The sequence below is a fragment of the Calidris pugnax genome, unplaced genomic scaffold (assembly GCF_001431845.1).
Source record: "Calidris pugnax isolate Ruff unplaced genomic scaffold, ASM143184v1 scaffold60, whole genome shotgun sequence".
In the NCBI taxonomy this organism is placed as follows: domain Eukaryota; kingdom Metazoa; phylum Chordata; class Aves; order Charadriiformes; family Scolopacidae; genus Calidris; species Calidris pugnax.
Genome location: NW_015090831.1, coordinates 6,651,530 through 6,670,531, shown reverse-complemented (window position 1 = coordinate 6,670,531; position 19,002 = coordinate 6,651,530). Strand labels below are relative to the sequence as shown.

The window sequence follows — 19,002 nt, the reverse complement described above, 5'->3', positions numbered from 1 at the left end:
ATGAAAATTTCTGAAAAGTCGAAAAAGACGTTGCAAGTTTACGGCAGAAATAGACATAAAATATAACAAATTGCACAAAATATTAACACTGATCATACGATATTTCAAAGATTAACAGGCATGTGCTAAAGAAACTGTAGAGTCTAGAAATATACCAAATATATCTAGTTTACAGATCGCTGTACAAAAAGCAGTTATAAATACTTCACATCTAGAAAAAATACACAGAACCTTTGAAATAGACTTTCCCTTACATATAAACAACCTTTGTAGAAAAAACAAAAACACCCAACACACGCCAATCCCCCAGGCTCCTAGATATGTTTGAACTGGTTAGCACCGACATCTTTAAGCGTGTCACCAACAGAAGCAGAATTTTGACTTTTTTAAAAAAAAATTACCTCTGCATTTGCAATTTAGTGAAGACCAAACGGGGACTACAAAAGGTAACGCAACAGGGTACATCCAGAAACTGGAAGCTGCGTCGCAGTCAGAAGCAGAGGGCGGTTTGTGGAGTTCTCATTCCTACGAGGCTCCCGCTTGTGTCAGCAGTGAATTAGTTTGACCCCGATCTTTCAAACAGTTATGCACATGATTGATGAAGTCAATACCAGCAGTATCGAGGCTTTTAATCTATTCATTTTCTCGCCATGTCAAAAGTCAAGACCCTTTCGAAATAAGACGCCTGTTGTGAAGTCGCAGTAACTGAAATACACATTTCCCTAGAACACCTGTATGGAATTGCACCAAGAATAAAAAATAAAGGAAGTTTTGTAACATGGGGTCGAAGAAAGTTTGTTACAGATGATTTGGCAGGCTCAGGTTTATGGTAACGCAGTGTTTCTACATACAGTTTTAAGACTAGAACAATTATAAATCTTTTTTAAAAATCTACTAACTTTTCTTGTTAATATTAACATCAATTTCTTTAAGTTAGTAATCTGCCATTACAGGAGCATAGCACCAATTTAATATTTATTGCTGTCATTTATCCCTACAAATATATTTTCCCAAGGTATTTACAACTGTACAAATATTCACAAAAGTGCAAAATTAAGACTCTTTTCTGCGTAACCGTTCCTCGCGTTCCGAGTTGCGTCTGAGGTGGCGGGACGTCTGCCATCTTGCCTTTTTTATTGCTGGGGGGGGGACAGAAGTCAGAGCCCCCTGCCGCGAGTACGGCCATCCGGGGGAAGAACGTTGATCCACCGTCTCTGCTCCCCCCTTGCTCCTCCGGCTCCGTTGACGTGCCGCGGTCACGGCCCACTGGGAAGTGTCTCTATACGTCGTTGGAGCCTTGGCTGGCGCAAGAGGAGAAGCTATCGTATAGGGAGTCGCTCAAGGATTCTAAATTGTCCACGTCGTGCCTACCCGAGCTATTTAAGGAAGCTTCTTCGTTCTTTCCGTTTTCTTCCTTCTGTCCTTCAACCTTGTTCAGACAGTTCTTCTCTTTTTCTAATAAAAGTACGTTATTGCTGTTAAATTTATTGAGAGACTCCAGGGAAATTTTAGATAATCTATTCTGGGAATCCTCTTTTGTTTCTTCAGTTTGCTTCAGTTTCTGTAATAAGCGAGGGAAATATTAGAAACATATTTCGTACAAAAATAAAGTTATCCTACTGTACACCATTAATTTCTGTCTTTCCAAAGTTCACAGGGTTAACAGAAATAGATTGTGCGATGCTTAAATCTCCCTTACAATTAAATAGAACATTAACGTCCATTTTAGGATAAATCATAACTTTAATGATTCTGCTGAGACAAATAGGACTCCATTTACAAAACAGTTAAGTGCTATTAACGTCTTAAGTAGCAGATCCTGGGTATGCATGTGTTAAGCATCTCCACAGTCGTTTATATCTTCTTTAAGAATACTTTGGGGGGTATGTTTAAATGGGTATTTGTTTAAGTAGAGTTAGGAGTCTGCTAAAAAAACGGTACATAGACACGTTCAGAGGAGAAAAATAGCATTTTCCATAGATTACAGGCACAAATGAAACTTGCTAGAGAATAACCTCACGTTTTGCATGTGTAAGCCTATTGATTTCCACCACCCAAACCCTCTCTAATAGACAAGAAAGCAACAAGACAGGAAATTACACTGGGCCAATCCCCACAGACCAGAATCAATCAGATATTGGCCAGGCCTACTCGGAGAAGTGTTGTAATTCTGCAGGAACACTGGCCCATGTATTAGCACATTATATTAAAAACGCACAGTAGGATTTCAGAGGAGTAATTTTATCCCTTTGTCAGCCACTGGTATTTTCAATCAGAGACCTGACCAGGGAGTAGTTAGGGAACCGCGCAGGGAGCCGTTCAATAAAAATGACCCGCCGTCCATACACAGGGGGCTTCAAAATGTGTGCAACTAACTCTTCTTACAGATAATATTATCACATAAACGTGAGATAACATTCAACATTTTACATTCAGCATCCAACAACCTCTGGGAGAGGGAAGATGCAAGAAAGCTGGGACACACAGAGTGCAAGCCGTTCCTCAGTTTTGGTATTTACCGTCAGATAGTGAAGGCTCAATTGTTAAATTACTGTCAGTCCAAGACATTAATATTTTGGTTTAGACAGAAATCAAAATGGTATTTTAATCACACTGAAGATAAAGCACAGCCAGATGTATGCATGATGTGGGTCACTGCATAGGCAGTTTTGAAAAATTGAAAAGTTTTTTGAAAAATTCAAGTTCCAAGTCAAGTGTTGTGCACGCTGGGCTGCTTACCCCTGGAAATCTTGAGCAAGAGGAAAACAAACTCTTACACAGTTCGACTGCTTGTTTTTATGGCTAGTTAGATAAAAATTGAAATGCCAGTCCAATGACTGTTTCTGTTGTGATCTTGTCATATTTCATAAGCTGACAACGCCTGGATTAGGTTAGTGTTTCTATCAAATGTTTCAAACAAACTTAAGCAAAGCAACAGGAGATGCTAAAGTCTTGGGAAATGAAAATTTTCTGTTTGCTTCATTAATTAATCTTCAGTCTAAAAGGTTTTAGGGGACATTATATAAGATTCTGATTTTAGATGACAGTTAAAACTAAGGTCTTCAATATCTGTAATTACAATGTTTTCCCGAACAGAGGAATGTAACCCTTAGTAACTGGAACAAACACAAATTCAGGACCCTTCAATAGAAATTTTCCACAATTTCAGCTTAAAATGTTCTTCCCTTTGCTCTCATTTGAAATATTATACAACCCTATTGAAACAGTTGTTTCACTTCTCTGTAGGCCAGATGAGAAAATTCTCAGACATGGCATCAATAACATATATATTAGCACTTTTTCCTCTTCAGAGTACTAAACCTAAAATACTTTATTATATGACAGACTAAATGCTTTTTCCCCGCGTATATTTTCCCCACTTCACAGCTTTTCTTTAGATAAATTGAACGTGGCCGCTAGCACAGACTTGGGGCTGCACGAACTCAATACTGCTCTTAGTAAGGTCCATGATAAAAATTTGATTGATTCAAACAGGGCCAATTTCAGCTCCTGGGTGGGAGGAGCAGAGTCACCAGGTGTGGAGTATTTGCCACACCTGGCAGTGCAGGTGACGTTATCAAAACGAGAGTAGGGTCTCTGGCTGGCTGAAGGGGAGGTTTTAACCACAGGATAGGCTGGAGTGAATTCAGTTGTATATTCTGCATATCAAGAATTTATTATACCCTACAAGCATAACCTAGAATACAATCCTACTTTAATCACACCCTAGTTTCTCATTTAATATAAGGCTATAAAATATATTTGAGAAGCTGCAGGGAACAATAGCATTCTCTACAAATTTTAAGTAAAATCATTGAATCAAAAGAAAGTGAAGTGAAGCAAAGTCTATCAGTGAAACCCACTGGCGAAAGATACACAGAGCAGTGCATAGAACATCTATGATACATCAAGAATTCAAGGAAAATGTAATTCTAAAAGTTGTTGTAGCAAAATTTATTACTAAATTCAGAAATAAGTAATGGATATCTTTTTGGACATAGAGTTGTCCTTTTTCAACATCTTAATGCTTTTTTTCATAAAAAAATATAATCTTTTCCTTTCTTTAACACATTACTAGAAGAGTCTGCAAAGGTAAGGCTCATATTATGTGAACAGTAAGACTTTGTGTTTTTTAATTTGATGTAGGTGTAATCTGCTTGGCTACAATACACTGTTTCAGGCATAGCATTATTCTAGGAGCTAGGGCCAGCTGTCGCTAATTTACAATCAGGTAAGAATGTGAGGTCATCTGGATGGCACTTTTGGAAAGGAATATTAATGTGCTCAAACTGTACTCAGATATCAGATGTACAATATGTACAATCTGATGTTATCTAACAATTTTATTGGTAGAGCTGCACTTAAATCTGTTCATTTTTCTGTTAAATCATATATGAAATCAAAATATTTTTGTAGTTAGAAAATTGAAATAGGATGTTCTAGTTCTTGACACATGGAAGAAAAATTATCTTGAGCTCCATGAGCAAAAATAAAGAAAACTTTAAGCTGAGATATTAATGTAAGAATCTGCATGATCCACAAATCATTTTCTCCCACAGTAACAAAATTATGTACATTCCTAGAGTTGGAAAGTCACTGATAATTTCTTTAAACTTGGTGTGCCAGAACAAATGTTACCTCGAGTACTTTAAGAATTGTTTTCTGTAGTTACTATAGATATGGTTTGGAAAAAAATTACCAAAGAGAATTTATTTAGACTCATCCTTAATTTAAGTTTCATTTTTTCATGGCAGTCACAACAGCTGCTAGATGAATCAAAAAGCAAAGCCAAAGCAACTATTATTAGAATTTGTTTGATAAATTGTGTATGCAGTTAAGTAGTGCCTTTAGTTTTGTTCATGTTGGTTTGTTTCTGACCTCAGCAGAGTCACAGATGTAACAAAGAACAAGGGTTAGCCCAAAGATGTTAGTATTGTGCATTTTAAAGCAATTAGTTCATTAATGCATCTGAGAGTCACACTATCGTGAACCAGTAGCTTTTCCTACAGACAGAACATTTGGCAGCAGACCAGATCTGTTTTGTACCCACAAGAACTGGGTGAGATTGGGTAAAGAGCACCTAATCTCTAGGTCATGGGTTGCAATCAAATCTTTGCTATATTAGCAGTGACTTTCTGCATAATGAACAGGTGGTTTTATCACAACAAGAAAAAAAAAAAAAAGGAGGTGGTGATTTTGTTCAGTGTTGCTAGAAAAGCCAAGATGAGTCCATGAGTACGTGCTTGCTCTCAGACAGGATTCTTCCCAGAAGTAATATTTAAAGCCATTTCAGCCTGAAGGTGTTGACTTTGCTTCTGACTGTTCTGCATCTGCTCTATGAATAAATAAGGTGTCTGCTGCTTTCAGTGCGGTCACTTAGATGTTTTCCTAAGTATTGGCTTAAGGAAAAAGATAAAATGATGTAGTCACAGGTTTTGATCTAAGCAAAAAAAAAAAAAAAAAAAACTAAGGACAAGAAAAGGACTGTGATTTTCACACTGCCTCTGTAAAAGCATTGGCCCAAGCTATACAACAATAGATAGCTTGTTTTACTTATTCTAACTATATTTGGTTTGAAAATCCATGCTGTTATAGCAAAAAAAAAAAAAAAAAAAAAAAGACTCAGTGCAGAAAAGGACTGTGATTTTCACACTGCCTCTGTAAAAGCATTGGCCCAAGCTATACAACAATAGATAGCTTGTTTTACTTATTCTAACTATATTTGGTTTGAAAATCCATGCTGTTATAGCCTCAGGGTACGACGAGCATTTGTTGTTCTACTCTGTGTAAGTGGAGAGCTTCCCACCACTGGAGTTTCATAGCTAGTCAGTATGGGGTGCTTTGCACCACCTGAGAGCAGTGACTAGTTGTCAGAAGAGGAGAAACTCTATCTGACATAATACAGACACTCATCACGAGTCACATCACTTCCAAATAAACTCATGAGTCATGAATCAGAATAATGTTTCTTTGTTGGCAACATCCTAAAGGGAATAACTAAAACCCATTAGTGATATAATAAAATCTGGCATGTCACTTCAAGCACAGCAAATTAGGAAAACAAAACTAGCCTGCAGTTACACTGATACATTATAAATAGGTGTTATTTCTACATTAATACATCAAATTAGATTATTTTTAAACTATAAAAATGAGAGGTTACATGTGGGCAGAATGCATTTTCAGTGCTGTGTGATCAAGGACCAGTCACAAGTGTGGCTGTTGTGAATGGCACAAAGCCTCTGCTGGTCTGAAAGGAAGGAGCAGGGAAGGATGGGCTGGTTCCCGGGTACAAAGGACCCCCAGCTGGGACACAGAGCTCAATGCAACAGCAAGTCCATTTCTTCTGTATGGCAACATGTAGGAGCTGTGATTGCCTGGAGGTCAGGCTATGCTTATAAGGCATGCTAGAGCCCAATATCAGCAGTGAACCATTCTGCAGGATAAATGTATTTTCCAGCTGTCTAAGTTTAGTTAACCAGCACTTTAAAGGGCTCAGAATCAGTTACACACAAGAATAAAATGAACTTTATTTATGTCTCTCATGCACTGGGCAATTTAGTTTTTAGATTAACACAAAAGCAAGAAGGACATTGCTTCAAGTGAAGTATAACTGCAAAACACTATTGGGTAAAAACAACTAAATTGCTATGAGAATTAAATATAGATCAACAAAATCAATACTTAATTGTATAACTCAAGGTCTTTCATTTCAGATCTGATCTCTAATAGGCGATACAAAGTATGTTCCCCTTTTATTTTTTTAGTTATTATTTAAAAACTCATTGTGAAGGAAAACAATTTTCTAAATTTTTACCTTTTAAAAAAATTGTTAGTTACTTTGTCTGCATATGTTCAAGGTAAACTTGATCCCACAATGCCACTGTTTCTTATTTTAAATTCAGAGTTCTACCAATTCAGATATCCTCTAGTCCTACAATTGCTTTGTAGTTATGACACTAATGGGTCTAAGTGGGGTGTGCTGTTGCAGTATTACATCGGTTGCTTATATATAACCTGTTGAGTAAGCCGTTTTTAACATGTTGGCAGCCTCTTGTAAGACAGGTGTATTGAGATACGGGGCAGTATTCTGATCAGAGATGTACTGGTGTAATAGAACTGACTTCCCACTGAACTCAGTGGCGTCACACGACCAGTTTGCAGTAGGAAGGTGTAACATAAAAAAGGGTTGGTTTTGAGCTACCAGGCAGCAGGTCTCTATCAGCCAGCCAAGACAAAAAGCAGTGGCAGACTCTCTGTGGAAAGCAAACAGTCTCCAGATCTCATTTAACGTCAGGTGGACAGGTAACACTCTGCAGTGAAAATGGTTGTACAGTCACATCCAGGAAACTACAAAGGTGAAAGCTGTAACTGCCTGACCTCTGCTGTATTACAGCTGAGCTAAAAATGTGATGTTTGAACTTCTTTCTCTTTAAAGCACAACCTTAAATAATAAGTTAAGCCTTGCTCTCCCTTGTATATTGTCAGAAGCTTTCATCTATTTTCTTGGACTGACAGTAAAATAATTTTTGAAGTAATGAATCACTTTTCTTTTTCCTACTTGAGCAGAAATCCCACGATTATTTTGCCGTACCAGACAATGATATTCTCAAAGACACACCATCAGATTTTCAAGATAAACAGTAAGTGCCAGTTTCTTTTCTTGGGAAAAAGTGCACTGATATGGAGTATTTTTAAGTTCATTAGTCTGTTCAGCAGCTTAGAGGAAAGCCATATATACATAGGTACATATCATCCACTTATGGCATTTTGGGTAATATAACAATGACAAGAGAACCAAAGCTTGCCTACTATATTTAAGAGTGTAACAATCTACAAATATATTTTAGTATCACAAGGACAGCATTTCTGATGATCCTGAATTGTAAGTAAATTACCTTAGAGGAAATAAAGCTGATTAGCATGAACTGTGTATGATTCATAACTGCAAATCTGGACAAAACAGATTGCTTAATGAATAGGTGACTGAGGAGTCGAGACTTATGTTGTCTATAGCTTGAATTCCTGTGTGGTTTAGGAGGTAAAAGATAGTATAGTAAATTGAGCTTTATGCTTTCAAGAGTGTAATTCTCGTAAAATGATGAGGTGACTAGGTATATTCAGCATTCTAATGTCAAGAATATCATCCTCATAATTTACAAAGTGTATGAATATTTTGTTGATACGACAAGACTGTTTGACCTGATTAGGTATATTCCATCCCTCTTTGAACTTCTGCAGAATTTAATAAACCAAGATTTTCAGGTCCCAGTTTCCAGGTCAGATAAATCCAACTTTTAACCTTCTGTTCAGTTATGAACTGAATGCCACAAATATGGCTGTCCTCTCGTAGTGCCTCAGAATGTCTACTGGATGCATGTGGACAAAGTTTATTTAAAATGGAATAAAAACCTAGAATTCTAAGTGGCAATACCTTGGAAAATGGTCACAATGCACTTGCTCAGTCAAGTGTGTCAAGGGGAGTTATTAAAAAGAAAAGCAATTAAACACTGGTACTTTCTCCAGAAGGTAAAGCAGGGCCTCACTCTATTCACATTGGTGGAATCACCAATTTTGCTTCTCACAGAGGGAATCTACCCACTAAAAGCAATGCTTACTGCAATCAGAGGCTCATCAGAAGGCATTAAGGAAGAAACATCCATGGTGAGAAAGGAAGCTGATAGTTTTTAGAGCCTGATAGACTGAAAATGAACAAGACATGCATAGGATACACTTTACTTTTCAGAGATCCTTTTACTAGTAGAGGGAGTTAAATAACAAAATTGTTCTGATTTTCTTGTGATGGGAAGAAAATCACAGTGAAAAAAATTCATACTGAAAGGTAAGATCGCTGAAAAAGTTATTGAACACAACTTAACCATTTGAAGTTCAATACTATTCCTTGACAGAATTATGTTGAGGGTTACGTTGCCAGTGTTAACCTACCAAATGGTGCCGGAACTACGCAGTTCAAAGTCACTTCACTGTTTCAATCTTCATTAGACTGTGTTTCACCACACAACATTTAAGTACACAGAACTTTGTCCTACTGAATGGAAGTAGTTGTCCTTACCTTGATGAAAGTATGGCTGATTGTTTCAAAAAAGAAGGGACTTTATAAAAAAAGGGCTACAATTTTATCCTAGATTAGAGGCTTGGAGGACTTTTTTTTTTTTTTTTTAACTTGGGATACCTACTCAGAACTGAATCAAGAAGGGGAAAAAAGTTCAAGAAAGATTTTTGAAATCTTATATAAAATGTGTTTGTAAAGAGACAGATTCTATCCCACATTACACTGTAGAAAAAATTTCCTCTCAAACTCAGTAAATGCAGGATCGCACTCATACAACATATAATCTCACAGACATTTTCAGTAATCGGGGTCATTTTTCTGTATGGCTGTTCTATCCTCAGACTACTGCTCCTAAGTATTAGCTGTGTTCTTACCTGTCCTCATCTTCCACCTTTGGCTTTTTTGAACAAGACTATTTATTTTGGTAATTACAAAGGCACTTATCCTCTCACTCTCTGGTGATGTCTGAGTTTCTGGCCCGTAATGTCTGGATGTCAGTCACCCAGCATACTGATGGAAAACGGAATTGCACTTCAAGACTGCACTGCAAATGATAATTGGTAGTGGGTAATGATTTTCCACACTAGTAATCCTCTTTTTTGAGTACTGGACTAGATTGACTGCAGGTTAGCCTGTGAATATCCAAGGTATATCAGCTGACCTAAGGGCAAAAAGACAGAAGCAGCAGATAGAGAAGGAGCTACGTTTTGTGGTAGCATCAAGAGCAAATCAGCAGTATGAAGAAACCATGTACAAATAATTCTCCCAGCGATGAAAACTGGCTTGCATGCCAACGCTAAGGGGGCTGCGCTGTCTGCAGGGGAGTTCAAAAGAGGATGAATCTCTGCTAGAAGACCTGCAAAGGAAAGAAAGGGAATGTCCCTTCTTACAGGTTTTAAAGATGACTCATAGAGGTCATTTAAACAAAGCACTGAGCTCTACAGCAAATGGTTTTCTCATTTTTAGCCTTTTAGAAGGACAGTTGGGAAGAGACAAACAATCTTTCCAGACCCATCAGCCCACCTCTGCGTCACTGCCCATTTACCCATTGTGGAGGGAGCCTCCAAATGTTCATGTACATGATGCACAATCATGAGAATGATATGTCCTCCAAGCTCTCACCAAGCAGAAATAGAGAGGTGATAATTTTCACATTTTGAAGCACGATTTTTTTTTATTCTTTAAAAAAATCTGAATGAGCATGCTTAACTGTCCGTCCCCCCCCCCCACCAAAATAGTTTCTTTTAGGAGCCTGAAGTTGACATTTTCCTTTCCACTCCAGATTTTAATAAACTCTCTACATATCAGAGTTTTTTTAATCTCTAATGAATCTAACCAAAACCCATTTCCCTGTCTTTCCCCTTCTGTGACACCTGGCCCCTGGAAGGCACCAAGGAAACCCACCAGGTGTGCCCTCCTCTAAAGTTTGGGGACACCACCTTCCCTAAGTGAGGCTTGGGGGATGTGGCTGGGCAATCACACCACATGCTGCCCTGGTAAGTGCTCCCAGGGGCAGCAGAGGAAGAGGCTGTAGCCCAGGTCGCCTTCCCAGTACACCTGATGCAGCCTCAACTACGTGCATAGTTGTTTTCTGACCCTGTGCAACCAAAGTTCCTTTGTAATCAGAGAAAACTGGGACAGGATAGATGCAAATAATGATGCTGGTTACGTGACTGCACTTGCCACCTCTTCAGCTGACATTATGATCTGCACAATTTTCAGTACTGATTCAAGCAAAGCATGAATTGCAGAATGGAAACCTATGTTTAAGTTAATCTGCCATCAAGTCCTACATAACAGTACAGTTATTTACATGTGCCTTCTAAATTTATGCAAACAATTTATCTTTGCTGTAGGGCAGAATATTTTGAGGGACAGAAGCACAACATGCACAAAAATGAGTAAGAGTTTCAGATACAGGCTTCAGAATCAAATTAAAGTGGAAGGATAAATCCTCTCTTGCAATTTTTAGTTCATTTCAGTACAGCAAGTTCTATCAATAAAGAGCCCATAGTATAAGTCAGCTAGAAAATAAATGCTATGAAGGATGTTCCATTTTATGTCATTTGAATTTGATTAGTGATTAGTCTTGGCGGTTAAACCACATGGGAACAGTAATCAAGGTTTCTCTACTGCAGTTCTGTAACAACTGGAAAACACTGTTGGCTCATGTCCTATACCATGATGGGATATTAACCGAAAATCTAATTAATCTATGAATGAATTATGGTTCTAGAAACATACTATATTATAATCAATTTTAAGTGAGTTCCTAAAAGAAGATAAGATGAAGAAAAAGCTGTAAAATTACCAGAGGTTGATAAATTCTGTTTACTATGACTGATGATTTTTATGGACGATAATTTTACAATCCATCAAACTTTTGTCAGTTCAAGAATCATGCTGCCAAACGTATGCAGTAAATTAATTTTTAAATTTACATATTTATTAAAAATCTTATTGAAAACAGCAGGAAGTAAGCCTTGTTTGAATAATAAAATAACTTGTTATTCTACTGGAAAGAAAACAAAACAAAAAAAAAACAACCTTCTATTAAGATGATTTTATAGTAAGGCAATAATTATAAACAGCTACATGAATTAGTTAACCAAACAATGTATTAAATAGCCAACCCCAAATTAATCAAGAATTAAAAAAAAAACTGTTGGAAGACAATCAAGTAAAAAATGTAATTTAAAAGCTGAGAAATTAATGGCTGAGTTTCAGATGTGCTTGAGGACGTGTTTGTTAACTCGGGTGCATTGGCAGGGGCTCCCAGATTCGCTGTCAGAGCATGGGGAGCTGCAGGAGTCTGCACCTCAAGGTGCTGCAGAGGACTGTTAGCGATCTTCTTGTGCACGTGGCCACAGGAATGTGCCCAGCGTGATGTGCTGCTAGCTCAGGAAATCAGTCTGTCACCCCAGACTGCATTTATTCTCACACAAGTCCACTGTAAGAAGGCATTACACTTGCACCCTAGGTGCCTCCCAATAAAGACCGAACAAGAACCATAGAAACATCTGCTGAACAAGGGAATAAAGAGGGACAACAAGGAGCAAAGACCAAAGCATGCAGTAGGACGCGGCATAACCCATGAGGAGAGCAGGAACTACCATTTATAGGTAGTTCCTTCCCCACCATTTATACAGGGAAGGATGAAGAAGTGTGCCAAAATGGTGGAACTGGGAAGCATGATGATATGATCTGAGGCAAGTAAGGCACCTCAGAGACCACCTGAGCTGTGTCTGCTAGCAAGGCCTCATCTCAATGCTACCCATCGTTTTCATTACAAAGATTTTCTGCTTCACCTTTGACCTATTACCCCACTGCTGTGATTCCTGTGCTGTCCATATCCCATGGACATGGTCCTCAAAAAAGCACCAGAGCCAGGTCTCATTGTCTTTTCTGTTTCCTTCCCCGGTTTCACCTCAACAATTGCTGCAGTTTTCTTTGACTGCCACCACCGCTGGGACCAGCCATTCACGCCCTTAAGATGCCTACTTTGCATATACAAAATACATAAGCCATCCTGCCTGCATCCATCAGAAATGAGACTTGTGTTAAATATAACAACTGTGCTTCCTCGCTCAGCCCCCTCACCTGTCTCAAGAGAGACCCGTGTCAAGGAACAGGGTGTCTCATTTAATTTATGGATCACGGAGTACCTGGTGTATGTTCCAATCCTGCAGTATGCCTGGTACCTGAGAGAATCCCTGTCATTTGGGGCAGCCACAAGGGTTACCAGGAGAAAGCACTATGTCTGTGCTCGTGGTGACACCACTGAAAACAGAAGCAGGCTAAGATTAGATTTAATAATTTAGCCAGAGAACTGAAATATATCTTGATGGAAAAAACATAGATTGTAACTAATCTCATGTTTACCAGACAACTCAAGGATACAGTTCTGGGCTGTGACTCAGTAACTGTGTGGATTAATCCAAAAGGAAATGAGGGAGACAGGGTTACATGCAGGGAATAGGGAATTCATGTTGTAAGTGCAGATTGTTGATTATATTCCTTTGTCCAGCTCTAAAGGATGATCAAAAAGAAACGTTGTGAAATAGGCAGAGTAATGCTGGGCACCAAGATGACCACCAAGATGATGCAGATGGAAGTTCCTACAGCCAGAAGATTTATGAAGTGTTCAACTTGCCTCCTCACAAAATTAAAGCAGCAATACACATTTTGATTAATACACATATCATTTGGCTGTGATCTGAGGGGAGTTAATTTATGGGTTTAGATTTGTTTGCTTAATCTTTTAGATATCAGTACATCTATTTCTGGTCATGAGAACTTCTATCCTACTTTGGGGAGCAGCCAGGCATACAAAGTGTCTCTCACCTGGATCTGGAAGGAAGCATCAGTGGCTTCAAACTCTCTGTGAGGGGCACAGACTCAAAACAGAAGGGAGTCAAGGACAAGTGTGCTGGATAGACCTTTGCATCTCCACCTTTGCCTTCCCTGGATACCAGCAAGGTTCAGGTTAAGCAGCTAACAGGATCTAAAAAAAGGATTTGTGCTGGGCTATAAAAGTCCCCTCAGACTGTGAGGTCATATTTTGACAAGGCTCTGGAGGTTTTTTCAGAGAAAGGAAGCAGAGTGAAAATATATATTGGGAACCCCAGTTCTGTGGGGTCTTGCCCCCCTACTTGGCTGTGAGAAAATCTTTGTTGGGAATGCTCAAAGAAGGAATTCAGCGTGAGGAACCAGGACAGGCTCCTGTTCCCACAGCAGGTTACCTGCAGTGACAGAATAATGTAGTATTTTTTGTATTGATTTTGCTACAACTTGTGTATAAATAAAGAAAAGTGTACATGAAGTGATAGCTAGTCACATTAATGTATATGTTGGACAAATGCTTTAGAAGATTTGTTGACCTTAGCAATACAGAAAGGTTACTGCAGTATTAATGCTGCAAACTGTTGTGAGATACTGGCAACACAGAACATGTTCCTACGCCTAAAATACAGATTATAATATTGTTAATATAATAGGCCACTAGGAGGACTAAAATACAACTGGAATTCATGCAGACACATTGTAGAGCTAACACAGACTCATTTTCTGAATGACCAAAGATGACACAAACAGGAAACTTGGATAAAAATACAGAACACAGCAGTTCCCACGCCTTATTAGCAAATGAGTAATTTGAAAAGTGTTGCTGAAAGTGAACAGGCATTTGATATTTACTGGAATACAAAAAGAAAATATCTTTAAAATGTTGATTTCTTTGATAATTTAGATTATTCAGGATTCAAACACTTGTAAGAATGGGATAAAAATTCCCTCTGTGGGCGGATGTTTTTAGAAGCCCTGTCTGGACAGCAGGACTGCTGAGGGTGGTATAGTTCTGCTCATGCAAAACTCTTTGCAGGATGAGGGTATGAATTTGCTTCTGACATTCTGAAAATTCCTCAGCAGAGGGGCAATGTGTTTGCAGTTAGCCCTTGTAATGCAAGATCCCATCTTGAGTAAGAATGCTTGATGAGAATATTAAGTGATAATGATTATTTGCTTAGCACTGCTATGGGGCCTTCAAAGCCCTCAAAGCAGCCTGTTAACAGTACTGGATTAAATTCTAAATGCAGCTGGAAGGTATTATTTGTATTCTTTATTTAAAAATGGGGAACTTAATAGCAAGAGAGGTTTAGCAATTTGGACAGTCAGCCAGATCCTGATCTCCACAGTCCTGCACTCTTAACTGCTAAGCTTTTTGTCACTGTTTGAATATCTATTTTTGTCTTTGCAGGCAGAAAATTCTCTGTGGAAAGACAGAGGCCTGTATTGTTCTCCTCACTAGAGAGCATCTGAAATGCTCTTCAACATACAGGACCTGGCATTTTATCCAGTGTATGTGGTAGTTAATCAAATGTTTTGCACTGACTTCAGTAGACTTTGGATCAGACTCTTGATGCATTAGAGAGATAAATTATTTAACTTGCTGAGTTCCCCTAGAAACAAAATATTGAGCTGCAAACAAAGCTAACAAACACCAAATGGGATACCATCTGCTGCAATGAACAGAACATGACCAGTTTCCCCCATCCTTGAGATTCTTCCAAAATACAATCTGAAATAGGTTTGTTAAACTCCCAACTGTCTCACAAAATTGGCTTAGCACAGGTTAGCAAATGCTAATGCCACCAGCAACAGCAAGCCAGACTCTGATATATCAATTGGAGTTGTCTGTGATTTTATTTCTATTGGACAGCCCTGCGTCAAAGCTCAGGCGTTTTCTGCTATCCAGAGCCTATGGAGACGTTCCTGTTCATGCCCTGTGTCCTAGGGCCTATGGACACTGAGTAGTTTCTGCCCCTGAGTAAATATGAATCTTAATTATCTGTATCTATTGTTTATTCATTCATAAACCTGGATTCTTCTATCTTTTTGACATCCAGACTCCATAACATACAACATTCTGGAAAAACTGGATATGGAGGCAAAAGAAGCTCTCTCTCTCACAGGAATAGCAGGAGATACCTGAAATCCCAAGTACAGAGCATTCCCTACTTGGTATCAAAGTTTTTTGGCTGTGGTAGAGAACGTGTTGGTTCCCAAACCCTTTCACAGGGACAGAAGGACACTGCTGTGAGTGCATATGACACTAGTAAGCGCCATCAACATTAGCCCCATTCCCACTTAGAAAACATGCTAGTTGAGCAACCACACAGTTTTTATGTAATGTGAGGAAAAAACCCAACAGTATTTGCCTTGTAGAATGAGACAAGAAGATAAATGTCTTCATACCTAAATTTCCTACATAGCCAGACACTTCATCTTCTACTTCACCACTGCGAGTGATGAAACTACCATGAGCAAACAGAACCTCCAAAGACTATTCGGTCTTTAGCAGTTAACCAGGAAGGTTACAGCTCTCCACACTATGCAGCTCTTTTAGATGGTGACTGTTCTTTGACTTGTTCCACTGCCTGTTTCATTGCTACGCTACTAATGATGTCATACTACTTCCCTGGAAATGTTGAAGGCCAGGCTGGATGGGGCTTTGAGCAACCTGGTCTAGTAGGAAGTGTCCCAGCCCATGGCAGGGTTAGGAACTTGATGATCTTTAAGGTCCCTTCCAACCCAAACCATTCTACGATACTAGGATACAGATTCCATGTTTTTATAATGGATTCCATTTACAGAAATGCTGTATTATAAATGTTGAACTCTGGCACCCTGGCTTATTATAGTGGTTCTCAGAAACATGATAAGAAAGGATGTTGTTCCAATAATAGCAATCAAAATATTCAGTAGAATGATGGAGATGAAAGCTCTAGCATTTTCCAGGAGCTCATACTCTAATGTTATGGAATATGGAATAAAGAAATGGGTTTAAAAAAACAAATAGTTTCATTATGATATGATTTTCACTGTACATTGTAGGACCAGATTTAAAAATACACAGTATTTGGCCTTCCTTTTTTAACTCAGACGAAAATGTCTGCTGATGTTCCATGACACTGCCCAAGAAGTAGGATGCTACAGATCAAAATTCTGACAGAGGGAGAATATCTAAACCAATTTTCAAGAACCTATATAAACACCACGATTTTCACAGGATCCAAGTCCGTGAATCTGTCAGAGACATCACCACAAGCTGCAGATTTCCAGCACCTTTGAAAACTGGGCAGCTGAAGTGTCTAAATACGAATTTAGGCACAACCACTAGGAAATGCAGCTTCAAAAATGGCCTATATTTTTACCCATTAGGTGCCACAAACAAGACTCTCCAGTTAGGCTATGCAGGGAAAAATAATTCTTGCAACAGCAATCAGGACGTCTGTGCTGGCCACTCAGCTACTTCTATTCCTCGGTTTCAAGCACTGTCTGAAAAGCTTTTACATATCAAATTTGTTTTGCATCTCAATAGATGTGTTACCAACAAGTTTCCCAGTCTAGTAACTTTTCTGTGGATATAGTGTCTCAGTGAAGTTTAGACACTCTTGGTTATAAGAGATATCATAGATTATTACTGCATGATTAACGTTTTAATTTTATAATGCTCAGCAATATAATTTATTCATATTTAATTTCTTCATTCCCACCCACTTCTGCTTTACTCTTCATTCACCCAAATCCATCTGAGGTCTTGTTTTACAGAACGCTTTACAGAGCCTGCAATAACCCACAGGATATATGCATATGTAACAGGATGTCAGAAAAATCACTTTAAAATGTTTGACTAGCAATTATTCAGATAATTCTTCAAATAATCACTTAGGGTTTTATTTACTGAGAATACCACTACAGTAGTTAAGGGAAGTTCTTAAGGCTACAGCTTTTTATAGTATGTAGAAGTTTTAGTGACTTCTACTAATGATTAGGCAAAGAATTGAGTAATCCAGAGAAAGCTGCATTAGTGGGAGCAGAGCTCTCAGGATGTGTCTCCCTCACTGACGGATTGATGGGCAGTTCAGGCTGGGAGGACTCTGACATGTGCTATGAAAACTCTTCTTAGCCTTTGTGACAGATAAGTAGACATTAAAATTACATACCTGTATCTTACAAACTTCCCAAAGCTCCCTGTGTGACTTACTGCTAATAACTCTGCTAAATCCCATGTTTGTTTCTCCTACCAAATACAAATATTACTTTTCATTAAAATAGTATGGATGCTGCACAAGGCCTGGAATTCATGTACCAGGGCCTAAGAATGCAGTAAGAAATAAAATATTTCACTTTGGGACTTGCTATAGAGTGTTTGACTTTACAAAAAATATTTACCCTATATTTTAATTAAGGATTTAGACAATCTGTGTGTCATGTTGTACAAAATCCAGTATAATTTCTCATTTAAATAAAAGGTGAGTCGCTTTTGAGAGACGAAAACAGCTTGTGGAACAAACTATAAACACCTGCAAATTGTTTCAGTTTGATTTTTGCCAATATTTGACATAAAATTCTTTTCCAAGAGTACGTTGATTAGGACATAATTGTCTGTGTACGTGTGAAAAGAAAAAACATCCTCTTAAAAAAAGAAATAGTTTGCTAATATATTTTCGGTATACTGCCACTGTTCCTGCTTCTATCAGCTGTGTAACTTACTCCTCATATTCTGCTCAGAACAGAACTCTCATACTAAAGGTTCAGTCATTTCCTACCCGTCTGTGCATGATGTTTGAGTGTTTTATGCAAAACATAGCACTGTTACAGATGGGGAAGGCAAGTTTCAGCTGGAAAAACAATTCACAAAAATATTACAGCATTATTCATCTCATTTAACTTTGCTAATCAGATGCTCCTCTCGGAGTCAAAATATTTTCCAGCTTCAGAAAACAAACAGCTCACTGAATACCTCTCTGCCCTACTGCTCTTATCTTGATTGAGTCAATCCAATGTTTATTGTATCCAATTTATTTTTTAGCTTTTTCTTTTATTACTACTAATAAATTTCTACCATTACAACAATTACACTATCTCACAAGCTTACTAATATTTATCATTTGCTGCTGTTAATGTGCCCTGAATTCCATTTTGGCCTACAGTATTATTATAATATTCTAATTCAACACAGAGAGAAATGAAACCTAACATTTTATATCCAAAGATGGAGGTCTGAAGAGTGTCTGGTTACAAATGGCAGAAACATTAGTGCACTTTGGGCCACGCTGCAAATCACAGCAGCTCCATCTGTCAAACCTTTGAAAAACAGCTCGGAACATTTTCCACTCAGGGAAATCACTAGCAAATGATACTTTTATTCAATATGTACTTTTGCTTCTTATTAGACTAAAGGATCTACCTACATACACCTAAGAGCCACAGTGTCTATTATATCTTTATGAAGTCTTCAGTTATATAGGCAAAAAGCTGTTACAATGCTCAGGGGGTACTGCAAGGCACAGTGAAGTGTGCTGCGAAGGCATCGGTGACCCCTCTGGGGGGGCTGGCCCCAGACGCGGTGGGGCCTTATCCACACC

At 38.4% G+C, this 19,002-nt stretch overlaps 1 protein-coding gene across 1 annotated transcript in view; it reads right to left on the bottom strand.

The window, feature by feature from the left end:
* The window catches only part of NCKAP5 (NCK-associated protein 5), a 406,029-nt gene continuing 387,027 nt past the window's right edge, over positions 1–19,002 (bottom strand). The window contains exon 20 of the mRNA XM_014941123.1: positions 1–1,561. Coding sequence (XP_014796609.1) covers positions 1,280–1,561 — 282 coding nt within the window. The 3' untranslated portion in view covers positions 1–1,279. The remainder of the gene's footprint in view (positions 1,562–19,002) is intronic.